This window comes from Mauremys reevesii, linkage group 3 (assembly GCF_016161935.1).
Source record: "Mauremys reevesii isolate NIE-2019 linkage group 3, ASM1616193v1, whole genome shotgun sequence".
Lineage (NCBI taxonomy): Eukaryota > Metazoa > Chordata > Testudines > Geoemydidae > Mauremys > Mauremys reevesii.
In genome coordinates this window covers 101,220,040-101,232,970 of record NC_052625.1, presented here as the reverse complement: position 1 = coordinate 101,232,970, position 12,931 = coordinate 101,220,040, and the positions used below count along the sequence as shown (strand labels likewise).

Genomic DNA, 12,931 nt, shown 5'->3' with positions numbered 1-12,931 from the left:
AAATACATTCTGTGGAGGCATGTTGTTTCTAAATAGAAGGCTTCAGAAATTTGGCTGAGGTATTAGCAGCTCTCTCCAACACTCATTTTAATTAAAACTTTTACTGAAGTATGATACTGTAGCCAGTATTTTAACTCTTCTTGAAATGGAATTTATGAAACATGAAAGGACATAAGTTCCCAAACAATTCCAATTTAAAATGACTAGGAAACCATGACATTGATGCTTTGTGGGATCATTTATCTTGGCATATAGCCCTAGATATCTGGTTTAAAGCAGTTCCTTGGCTGTAAAAATAAAGAAAAGACAACCCCATACCACCCCCTTCATCCTTAGATATCTGCTAGTCTCTTAACATGTTTGAAATGAAAGAAACAATACATGATGTATTGCCACAAGGACTGAATTGCTGGATAATTCAAAGCTTTTGGTTCTCAAAAAATAAAAACTTGCCAGTTTAGTTTAAAAAAGATTATATGAAAATGAACAAAGAAGGACTGCTGCTGTGAACTTTTAGCTTCTTTTTTCTTGTGTAGATTTTATTTAAAAGAAGACTAACTATATCAAAAACTTACAATATTACAAAAAGTACCCATAAAATTTGAACAGAACAGTATATATCTGTCATGTCCTGTATGTCCATGCCAACAAATTATAAATGGAAATCAAAGAAGATTTCAAAGCAACAGAAAAGTAAACGCAAAGACCTGTTATATATCTGGTATTAAGTCAACCAAGTTGAACAGTGCTCCCTTTTTTCTCCAAACTGATTTAAAATATTAAAATGGATTTCATTTGTGACAAATGGCAGTAAAACAATCAAAGAACAAATCTTTATATTTCTGCAATTGCAAGTTTCAGAGCTACCCAAGAAGCAGGAATCTATTACAGATAAGCTCCCCACCCATGCCACTACATCTCTGATTCCCCATCCTCCACAATTTGCAATCATGCCACAAGGAATAATTAATTGTGTAGAATTTACAACAGGTCAGTCTCAGGCATGGGAATAGAAGTGGTCTTAGGACTCACCCTGTGGAGCAGTTTCCATTTCATTCAAAAAGAAAAATTACGTGGGAATCCAAGTGGAAGCTTTCCTCCCACTGTCCACGTGCCAGGAAGTGGTGTAGTCTTCCTTCCTAACCAGTTGCAATTAAAAAAAAGCAAATTTTAAAATCTTTGGACCATGTGCCTCTTCCCTTATTCTTGTTGCTATTAACCAAAGAAGTTCTCATACCACCGTTCACAAGAGAAAGGAAGAATATGGTGCTGAGTGCCTGATCCTGTCTTGTGTGAATACAAGAAAGAATTCTTCTTCCTTTCAAAACTGGAATTAGCTGTAGTTCCCAAGGGGGCACACTGAACTTCTGTTAATCACCAGCTGATGAGGCTACTCTTGAATGGATTGGGCCCAGAATTATTGCATAAAAGTGGTTTTATTCTAATCTGGTTTTATATTTAAATTTTCTTATTCTTGCCTATGTCCTTGTAGTAATTTTGATTAAGGTAACGAATAACTAAGACATTTGACTCTTACTTTGGATTTTCCTGATCGGATTTATAAACTTAAATGTAGCCAGCTGTGGTCTTTGCTTTAAAATTCTTCTTATCATTATTTATTATTTGTTTCAATCAGTGTCCGGAAAACACCATACAAACCCAAAAGAAGGCATGGTCCCCGACCCAAAGAGTTTACTCTATCCTTATGAAATACTACAGCAATATGTTATTCTGTGTTATAAAAACTACATGTAATCAAAGTAAAGCAGAAAATGAATCTAAAACAGTGGCTTCTCAAATTACAACCTGTAATTATAACCTCACCAGTAGTTCGAGGAGCCTTTCCTCATGCTCTGCTCAATTACACCACTACCTTGGTATAACGCCAACCGATATAACATGAATTTGGATATAACGTGGTAAAGCAGTGCCCCGGGAGGGGGGAGGGGGGCGGGGCTGCGCACTCCGGTGGATCAAAGCAAGTTCAATATAACACGGTTTCACCTGTAACGCGGTAAGATTTTTTGGCTCCCAAGGATAGCATTATATCGAGGTAGAGGTGTACTTATTTGAGAACCAAGCAATTAGCAATGGAGGGTTAAAAGGAGAGGTGGGCCAGGAAAGAATTTCACTATTGTGAAATTGGTCCACTGAATGAAAAGGTTGAAGAACCACTGTTCTAAAAGAGAGTGCTTTTCTTTTTTGTTATATTTTATTTTTTATGTAGGCGACGTGTGTTAATCTTCACTGCAAGTTCCCCCATAGGGCACCATATCCATCTGTGTAGCATGGTGCCATGTGTGTTTGGTGAAGAGGATACTGTTATGCCAAATCTTGACAAGGTACATGTTACCATAACAACGCATGCAATATTATGCAAGTCATTGACCACTGTTTACTGCAGATTGATCTAATTTTTCTCTTGAATTTTGAGTTTGGAGGATATGCAAGAAAATTCTGTGAGTTGTTCAGAAATATTGTCACAAAAAGAAATTTAAATCTTAATGTAAATAATGTCGCATCTCTATTTATAGTAGATTTGACTGAATAATGTAATGTAAATTCCAAATATATATGGAAGCAAGGGAAACAGTTCTGAGATATTGGAAATGTGAGGGAGAAAGACACATATGAAGATGGGCATTATTATAGCTATGTGATGTAAACGTATAAGCAGGCATTGAATGATGTGTTTCACATAAAATAGCTGAAAATTCATTCATGTGCCAATATATAATTGGATATTAAAGAATGTAGTGGAAATATTTAAATTGGAGGTAGTGTATTGTCTTCTCTTTTGCAGTGTGCGGCTCTGATAGTCATAAAATGCATGTAAAGATTATTAAGATAGGTTCAAAAATGCCTACTTAGTGATGCAAACTGTCGATCAGATGAATACATTTCCCCCCATATGGCTGCAAAATGACCAGTAGGCCCCAGGATAGCTTTTGTTCTTAAACTGAACTATTGATTCAAAGGGCTTTGTGATAGCTGTGATCAGAGGCCCTGGGGGAGCAGTTAATGCTTTCTCAGAGCTGTTGGTTAGGTTGTCTGTAGATCCAGACAGGTGTCTCTTTATTAGTTAAACTCAGTCCATGTTTTCAAGGTTTCCTTTACAAATGATTGGGCCAGAGACTTTGGGGTTTTTTTTAAATGAAAGTGTAGATTCTCAAGCAGATTTGTGCAACAAATTTTTTAAAAGGGAAAATTTTGCAGCCATTTGCACCTCTGCATAATAACAGGATATTAAAGTAGCTTATGTAAGCTAGGATGGATATTTAGGAAGGTAGACTAAACCTGAGAACTGTATATGTTAAGAAAAAAAGAAAAACATTTTCAGCTTGTCTCCCTTCTTTTTACAAAAGGGAGAATCTGTGGTTGGAACTTCCTTTGCCATAAAAACGATGTAAAACTGCCTCTGCAGTTGCTTCCTGTGGTCATCTTTCCACAGATTTTTGCAAGAGGAGCAGCTAGTCTCTAGAGTGCCACTCCCAGCTGAGTCTCTACAGTCTCACATAGAAATTCAGGTGAAGGTTAACACTGCTATGTGCAGCATTCACTTTGGCATGGTGTTCAACCAAATACAAATACTCTTCTAAGAATATATGGATGGGATTAACCAATATTATGTCACAATGTATATTTTAGTTAGGAGAAGCCTTCACTTATTCTTACCACAATATAAATATGCATCTTAATTTTGACTGAACATTTTACAGTGCTTGGTACAAAAGAAGAATAATCAATGCATAATATTTTTATATTCTTCATTATCTGATAAACTGAGAGCATTTTCCTTCCACAAGCTAGAATGTTCTCTCTCCTCAGGAGAGCTTCCGGTTTATAGAACAGGCTACTGTTATCCTGAAAGCTATTGGAAATGTGATTAATAATTTCAGCAGTGAGCCTGAACTTTCCAAGGCCCTGAAGGAGCTGGAACTAACTCACTTCCCTCACAGCCTCCATGGTACAGGAATAGCTAGAGAACACTTCAAGGTAACAGTTCTAATAATCTTTTTCTAAAAGAGTTCACAATATAAAAGAGTGTGTATGTGAACATTCATTCTCTTCTTCAAATAAGCTGCTATTATTATTATTATTATTAGCCAAATTTTCAAAGGGGTCTCCAACTCTGCCTCTGATTTTGCACACATGGTTTGAAATCCATTATAACTTGCATGTGCAAATGATAGAGTTTACAAATACAAATAGAAATTGCCTTTCCTTTATATATCCAAATGATAATATATGCAGAACTGTACATGCTAAAATCAGAGACACTGTTTTGGCACTTTGGCACTGCATGTTTCAAACATCAAAATTCATCAGCTTTTCGAGATCTAATTCAGGATATGAAAGCAAAGAGACTAACCGAAGTTCAGAAAGCAATACACAGAATAATTCCCTACTGTGTCTAAGATTGATGTCTCAGGAAAAAATTGATTTGGCTTTTTGTTATTGAAGACAATAGTCAGATTCTTTTCATAGTCACAACATTTCCCTTTTTTTTATTATTTATACTGTCCCTTAAATGTTGTATGCATGTAGTTAATTATGCTAGGTCTTTCTTCAAAACATTAAATAATCATGCTTTTAACATAGAGTGTCCTAATGTAATAGCAGCCACAGAGATAACAAAGTGATTACAACTGAAATCAGCAGTATTACTGTTGACTATAATTGGTATTTAGCCACCCAGCCTAACAAATATTTTCCCTGAAATGTTTACAGTACTAGAGTAACTCTATCCTGATTTATTTTTTATTCAACACAACACTTTGTACATTGATTTCAGCATGTGTGACTTGTATCCAGGTACAGAACAGCTGATAGAAATGATGATGCATATTTAATCAGTTAGATTACTTATTAGAAGTAGGTATTCAGTTTTTTACAATCACTGATACAAAACAGAAAGAAGCCAGTCCAATTCACAGTAGTTGCATGTGAAATTGGTGCCAGATTCAAACTTCTCCAATGTTTAGGGGAGGAAGTCAGAATCAGTGTTTCAGTTCAGGTTCATCTCTGATATAAACAGGTAGCCAAACGTTTTAATAACCCTTGTGCCATTTTATGATAAAGAATCCAAGTCCTATAGGAAGAAATATGTTAGTCATCTCATCGGCAGATGTTTTACATTTAAAATGAATATGGTACTACAGAGTAAGATGAAAGAGTATTTTCCCATTTCTTGCTCCTGAAACTATCTAGGTCTCTAGAGAGAAGTGTTTGTCATATGTATTTGTGCAAAATGGGAGCTCAAAGGCATAAGTTTTGAAGTGGAAAAAACAAACAAACAAATATTTGTGGAATATTCTGTACAGAATATTAATGATCAAAGAAATATATAAATCAGCTTTCTTGACAAAATAAATGGTTGTCTGATTTTTTTCCTCTTTTTTTTCATTTTAGGTTTTCAATAATGCTTTTAGGCATTTGATCCAACAAGTGTTAGGTAATAAGGTTCCTTCCAATTTTGAATTCGCTTTTAGATCCTTCACTTTGGATTTGAAAGCCAACGATGCTCCCGTGGAAGACAATGTATCTTCAGGTACTGTGCTGATATTATTAATCATTTTATCCAGATTTGTCTGTCCATTTCTATTCAGGGGGAGCTGGTCACATACCCTATATTTAGATTGCCTAATATTTGCCATCATAGAAACCCTCAGAACCCCATATTTCACTCAGTCTGCAGGCGGGATGCACGAAGCGGGTAAAATAAGGTTTGCATAGGTTACTGTAATTCTGGCATTTCCTAACTTTCAAGTGGTTTACTTTGCAACCTAAGTTACCTAAGTTAGGTTTTTGGTGTGACTTTTATGCATATAGTTTATATGTATATGGTCACATATTAAGCCAGAAATAGTGATGATAAACTGAAAAACTCTTGAGAATCTTTTAGGTACAACCCAAAACATAAATTTCTTTCTTGTAGGCAAAATCTTGTTGGTTCAAAGTCAAAGTTCACTATGCTCTGGCTAGAATCTGTATAGAAATTTGTGTGTACAAATATGTAGAAAACCTCTTTAGATATTTCCTCTTGTCTAGAAGTCAAGACATGAGATACAATAATCTTATCCACTTCCTAGACTGAGCTGGGCAAATGATGGGGTTTTGGTTCACTGGCAATTCCAATAAATATGAAAATAAATAAATATGAAAATCATTTTGGGCTAAACAAAATACATAGTTTGAAGTTTCTAAAATAAAATTAAAGGAAATTCTGAAACAAAAAGTCATCTTGAATAAAACATCAAAACGTTTCTTTTAAAAGAACCAAAGGTTCCCTAGCATGCTTGAAAGTTTCAAACAGCATCACGTTAAAGTACACCAGCAGGGTCTACATGTACAATTAATAAACAACACATTAGTGCACATTAAAAATCACACCCCTTCCATTGCCACATCGTGTAAGACAAGTCTTTAGCGTAAGAGTGAGTTTGTGACATGTGAGCTGGAACTAAGACCCATCAAACTGTTCTCATATAGAAGCCACAAGCATTCTTTAGATGGGAACAACTTTTAATTCCTGTTGAAGATGGCTGGCTTCAAACTGGTTATCTGCAGGTGAAAGGCTTTGTAGCCAATTAGCAGTGACCTAAAGCATTCAGCTCCCTACTCCGTTACACCATTTAGAATGCGGCCTTCTTACTTGACAGATAAGTTTGTTAAATAAAGTTCTAACGTTTTTAGAGCTTACACAGGCAGAGACTTCCATATTCTCAACACACAGGCAAAAACTACCCACACGTCGCTCTCCTGCAAACCCACTGTATAATCAAGAACCTTGTCCTGTTCTTAAAGGGACAGCTAGCATTAACAAATCCAAGTCCTATAGGAGTACAAATAAGATACTTGTACAATAAAGTACAAATAAGATAATCAGCATTAACACAATGTTCCAATTTAATTCTAGACACAGTGTTTTGCAATATAAAATCATTTCCATAATTGAAGTTACTTCAGGCTACTCATACTAATTTAAGAGGCGACACTATAGATTTGTTGAGTGAGGTAACTGAGGCCTTACACTCAATTCATTGGCATTGACTGGCTGTGTTACCTCAGCTGTCCCAATGCTACTGTTCAGGCTCCTCTGTCCATGGCACCAAATGGGTACAGTAAAGGGGAGGGTATTGAGTTGAAAATGATAAAACAACAAAGAGAAGAAGAGGAACAGCTTAGATGGTGTAGCAATAAAATTTAGGTTTATTGGCAGTAGCCTGTAAAATTGCTACAGATTCAGGGATAGAGAACATGTTCCTGCTCCTCCTACAACCTGTCAGTTCAGCCTACCAAGAATTATATATAAAAGGAAGATTGCAAAGTCAAATATTCAAACTTTAGGAAATACCAGAAAAAATATAATCTTTGCAACCTTAACTCTGTCCTCTTTTGCATGTGAATAATGATATAGTCTTTAATTACTTAATCATATACTCTTCCCCCTGCCCTCCATTTGGGTGGTAAGCAGGGTTTGAGCCAGGACTTTTAGGTCTGTTGCACAGATCTTGAGATAAAACCTGCCAGTAGTAGAAGTATACTGTTATCCTCTCTTTTGATGAGCCTCTGGCGGGGGCAGCAGGAACAACACAGTAGTTTGCCTGTGGGTTACACAACTATTTATGAGACCCAACATTTCACAGCAGTATCAGGATTCAACCGTTGATTGTGTGAGGTGATTGTGGTCTAGGGGCTAACGTAGTAGTTGCAGACAGGATAGAGAGGCACATATTCATTTTGAAAGGCAGTGTACCTGAGTGGATAAGACAAGTTTCTGTCATTTAGAGACCTGTCTGAAGTGGCCTTGTACTTTATTTGTTAGAGTGGTCTGCTTCCTGGGGTAGGTATATGAAACCTTGGGCAGTAATAAGGGCTGTGATATATTAACAGTATTCAGTAGAAGAGGGGAGACCAAAACCCATGGTCTCCTGACTCTAAACCCAGGGCATTGTTCCCTAAGCCAAATGGTATTTGGCAGGGGACTTTTTCATTCTCTCCAGTTATGCCTGAGATTTTACCTGATATGCAGGCAAGTGTGTCTGGCTTCCCAAATATGAGAGTGAAACACAAGACTCAGATCAATAACAATTGTAGCATGAGCTTTCGTGAGCAAAAAGCTCACTTCTTGAGACACATGGAAACACACACACAGACAGAGAGAATTAATATGAGAGTGAAACACAAGACTCAGATCAATAACATAATTCTTTGTGGGGAAATGCTTTTTGTTATTATGGAGGTGAAAAATTGTGCCTCTTGTTCCAGGGTGTCTGTGAAATCTGACATCACTCCATCAGTTTCTATTTGGCTAATATTTTGTAGGTTATTTTCCAGCTAGAACAAGAGACTTAAATTAAATTCTGTGACACAAGATGACTCCCACTAAGGAGAAATACCAGCGTACCAAATCACTATGAGCTGGACAAGTTTGACCCATGATATTAGCATAGTAGTTGCATGACAACATTACACAATAAATATATGTCCCCATGTGGTATATCTTGATAACAGTGCTTTAACTTACATTGGTTCTTATATAGTAAAATTTATAACAGGATGATGGGATAGCATACATGGAAGCTTTATGAGCAAATCAAGGCATTTCTGGAATATAGCTCACATAGGTATTTAACTCTCAGTCAAGCAGTTGTAGTGCTTGTAGCCTTCACGTCACACCCTGTTTATAGTACTGTTCATTGTTCTTTTTCTTTCAGAGGTGATAGAGCTCAATATTCCTGTTGCTTGGCAGAACAGAACTCCAACTTCTGAAGAAGAAGCTGCAGTGCTTAAGCTGCAAAGCAATTGGAGAGGGACCTATGTTAGGCAATTGATAAATGGCAGAAAACCAGGTAGGCCTTTTAAATCTTATTTTAAGTGTTTAGTGTTTCACCATATTATTTTATCTGTGCTACCCTCTTACTAGTTATCTGAAAATTTGATAACATTTTTTACTAGGAGTGCAGTGAAATATTATAGATGAAATGAATATAGCTGATTAAATTGAACATACTGCTTGACACACAGCCCGGTGTGACACTCAGGATATGTCTACACTGCAATTGGAAATGCAGTTGCAGCTCATGTAAGCATAGCTGAACTACCTTTAATCTAGCTAGAGCAGCTAAAAATAGCAATGAAGATGCAGTGGCACGGCCCACAGCATAGACTATACAAGTCTGCCCAGAACTCTGGTACATGCTTGCATTGCTAACCCATGTCAGGATCCAGGCTGCTACATCTTCACTGCTGCTTTAGCTAGATTATAGCTAGTGCAGGTGTGCCTACCTGAGCTGTAGCTACACCACTGACTGCAGTGTAGACATACCCTTAGTCACATCAGTGATGCTAGAAATTCACCATGGACCTGACTTAAAGCTCATTAAGTCAATGGAAAGACTGCCATTGATTTCAGTGGGCTTCGGATAAGGGCCTGTGTAAATGTAGTTTTGGTTAGCTCAAAATATTGTGATGGGTTTCGTTGTGGAAAGTGGAATATAATTTAGTTATATATAATATATAAAATCAGTTTCCTCAGAATAAAATTATATTAAGCCACAAAATGAAACTGTTCACTTAAAAATACTATTCCTTTAATGCATTTCTGAGAAGTATTCCCACAGATCTCTACAATAAAACAAGAGCTCAACATAGTTTACAGTTTATTGTCATTCTTACATAAAGGCTTATGTATGTTTTACTAAAATATTTGAATATTTTGATGCCCACTTGTGATCAAACATACAGTAGCATTTTCAAGAGAATATGTATGAACAGCTGGCATGGGTGAATCATAAAGAGATTAAGAAAGTATGAAGAGTTCTCTTTTTAGGTTTGCCAATTACATATTGTATATCCACATTTTGTTTTGTGTGTTTTTTTTAAAATGTAGATAGTGAAGAAGATTAACAGTCTGAGTTTAGGTCAGTAGCTAATCTAAATGTCACTGGCAAAATATTTCATGCATTTTATTCTGGCTGGGAAACAGACTTTGATAAGAATAATATGAGCAGATTGGGAGGTGGGGAGAGAGCCCTTGAGAAAATCATTGTACATCATTGAAAAATATGTATGCAACTATAATATAAAAATTGATGATGATAAAAATTACAAATAAGTGTATGACAAAACAAGGTATTTCATCATTCATACCCTAAAAACTGCTTAATCACAGATAGATCTACATCAGAGACTTAGCAGGGAAGGTCAGCAGAAAGTCCAAGAATGTATCAGCGTAATGTATCTTTCCAATCCTAACGATGATGATGATAAATAAATGTGCATATCTACATCTGATGTTAATGAGTTACCCTCACAATAACCCTGTAAGGAAGGTAGTTGTTATTAACCCCATTTTACAAATGAGGAAATAGAGGTACAGAGATTAGTTTTCAAAAGGGCAAAAGGCCAAGAGCGTGTACAAAAATATATTTAATGCTTCAGTTGTATTGAATCTTCTTAATCTTTTCCTAATATATTTCATGTGATAGAGGCATATACCATGAATATTGTTCCAATATGTATTTCATATGAAACAGTCCTGCAAATTAAATAAAACTGTGCAAGTCTCACAGGACACAGTGCAATTTTTTCTTGCAAATATTATATAGTTGATGATTCCGTCAAGTCCTAACTTTCTTCTGAAGCAGGTGAGCACTGAACTTTCAGATGTGTCTGGCATTTCCTTTCCTGTAGTGGCCCATTTGCATAAGACGTTTTTGTATGGTATTGGGTGGTTTCAGAGAGGGCTTTGTGCCATCACATTCTATCTGTTCTCCTATCTATACACTTCATCGGACTAAAGAACCATGGTGATCTTTTCAGCCAGCGCAGGAAAAAGGGCGCACAGGGTGCCAAGACAACAGTTGTCATATGATTACAATTTTCTGACAGCTCGTGAGTGCCTTGGCACAGAAAACCGCCCTGTGAGAGAGACATGCTTCCTGGGTACCACCTCCTTCAGTAATACACCATCCCTTTCAGGTTGACTCTTCCGTTTGAATGATTGACTCTCCCACTCCTGAACTATTATCCCTAGTCTTGTCTTATTTAGGCTCTTTGCCCCAAATAATGTAGTGCCTACCTTATTTATTTTTGGCAAGCATCATATAAATTAACAATGCTTCAGTCTATATTCATCATTCTGTTCTTCTGGAGATTTAGCTTTCCATGCGTCAGTTGCCAAGTGGGTTTTTCCTAACTCTTTTCTTTTGTTTGTCTCTACCTCTTCTTTCTCAGTTGTTACTCCTCTCCACTGTCAAGTATCAGGGGGTAGCTGTGTTAATCTGTATCCACAAAAACAACAAGGAGTCCGATGGCACTTTAAAGACTAACAGATTTATTTGGGCATAAGCTTTCGTGGGTAAAAAAACCTCACTTCTTCAGATGCATGGAGTGAAAGTTACAGATGCAGGCATTATATAATGACACATGAAGAGAAGGGAGTACCTCACAAGTGGAGAACCAGTGTTGACAGGGCCAATTTGATCAGGGTGGATATAGTCCACTCCCAATAATAGATGAGAAGGTGTCAATTCCAGGAGAGGCAAAGCTGCTTTTGTAATGAGCCAGTCAGCTCATTACAAAAGCAGCTTTGCCTCTCCTGGAATTGACACCTCCTCATCTATTATTGGGAGTGGACTACATCCACCCTGATCTCCACTTGTGAGGTACTCCCTTCTCTTCATGTGTCATTATATATGGGGATGTATACTCAGGGCCGGCTCCAGGGGTTTTGTCGCCCCAAGCAGTCCAAAAAAAAAAAAAAAAGCCGCGATCGCGATCTGCGGCAATTCAGTGGGAGGTCCTTCGCTCCGAGCAGGAGTGAGGGACCCTCCGCCGAATTGCCGCTGAATACCTTAAAGTGCCGCCCCGCTCCGGAGTTGCCACCCCAAGCACCTGCTTGGTAAGCTGGTGCCTGGAGCCGGTCCTGTGTATACTTCAGTAAAAGGGACTGATCACATCATTCTTCACTATAGCAGGAGGGCTGATCAGCATGTGACAAGGAGAATGCTGATGATACAGGAGATGATACTGACTTAAAGGAGAAATTAGTTTCCAGAAGTGCAAGAATTCTGTAAAATTTGAAATTAGAACATAACTTGATTCAGAACATGACTGATTTGCCCCAATAATTTTTTTCATTTTTTTAAAAAGAACAATGAAAAAGTTAGATATTTTGTGATTTTTTTTCTAACACATTTTGTTATTTTCAGGCACTAAGGAGAATGCTAATGTCAAAGAAACCCTGCAAAAACTGTGGACTTTGATTGACTCAAATATTGAACAGTGTGGTGTAACTCTACTGAGGTATTATGTAATAAATGAATTTTTTGAATTGCAGCCTGTTCCATGGAATTCTTTGTATAACCATACAGCCAATGTTTTATCAAAATAAATGTGATGAAAGCATGACTTGTTTTGAAATTTTGAAAATGTTGTTTAAACATACAAAGCATTTGAGATTTTCAAAGACACATTTGAAATGTAGGATCTTTGGGTTTGCTTTAAAGTGCTTCTTGTTCAAAGAAGTGTTTTAAAGGTAAAATAAAGCTTTTAATCTTCAAATGGGGCCTCAGAAGAAAAACTACAAGATGGCAGCATGATGGGAGGGAAAGGAAACTACACTGGATGATTAGAAATTGTAAAGAAGTTTTGTAAAAGCAATGAAATGTTGGGTTGCTACGTGCAATTAGTCTTTGGCTTCATGCCACTCAGGAGATATACCAGAATCACAATATGAACACAGATGTGACAACCATCCCCTATTGGTCATTAGGAGAGACTGAACCCAGGACTTCTAGCTTCATAGCACAGGACTTTATCACTTGAGGTAAAGGAATATCATCATTAACTGTTAGCAGTAGTAGGTTGTTATCATTTCATATGGACCAGCCAGTAGGGAAAGACGTATAACACACACTGTACC

General features: G+C 37.0%; 1 protein-coding gene across 5 annotated transcripts in view; it reads left to right on the top strand.

Annotated features, from left to right (window-relative positions):
* Positions 1–12,931, top strand: part of ADGB (androglobin) — a 222,810-nt gene that overhangs the window by 138,746 nt on the left and 71,133 nt on the right. For all 5 annotated transcript variants that reach the window (XM_039532468.1, XM_039532471.1, XM_039532470.1 and 2 more), the window contains 5 exons: positions 2,228–2,342; positions 3,829–3,996; positions 5,413–5,551; positions 8,721–8,855; positions 12,219–12,312. In XM_039532468.1, coding sequence (XP_039388402.1) covers positions 2,228–2,342; positions 3,829–3,996; positions 5,413–5,551; positions 8,721–8,855; positions 12,219–12,312 — 651 coding nt within the window. The remainder of the gene's footprint in view (positions 1–2,227; positions 2,343–3,828; positions 3,997–5,412; positions 5,552–8,720; positions 8,856–12,218; positions 12,313–12,931) is intronic.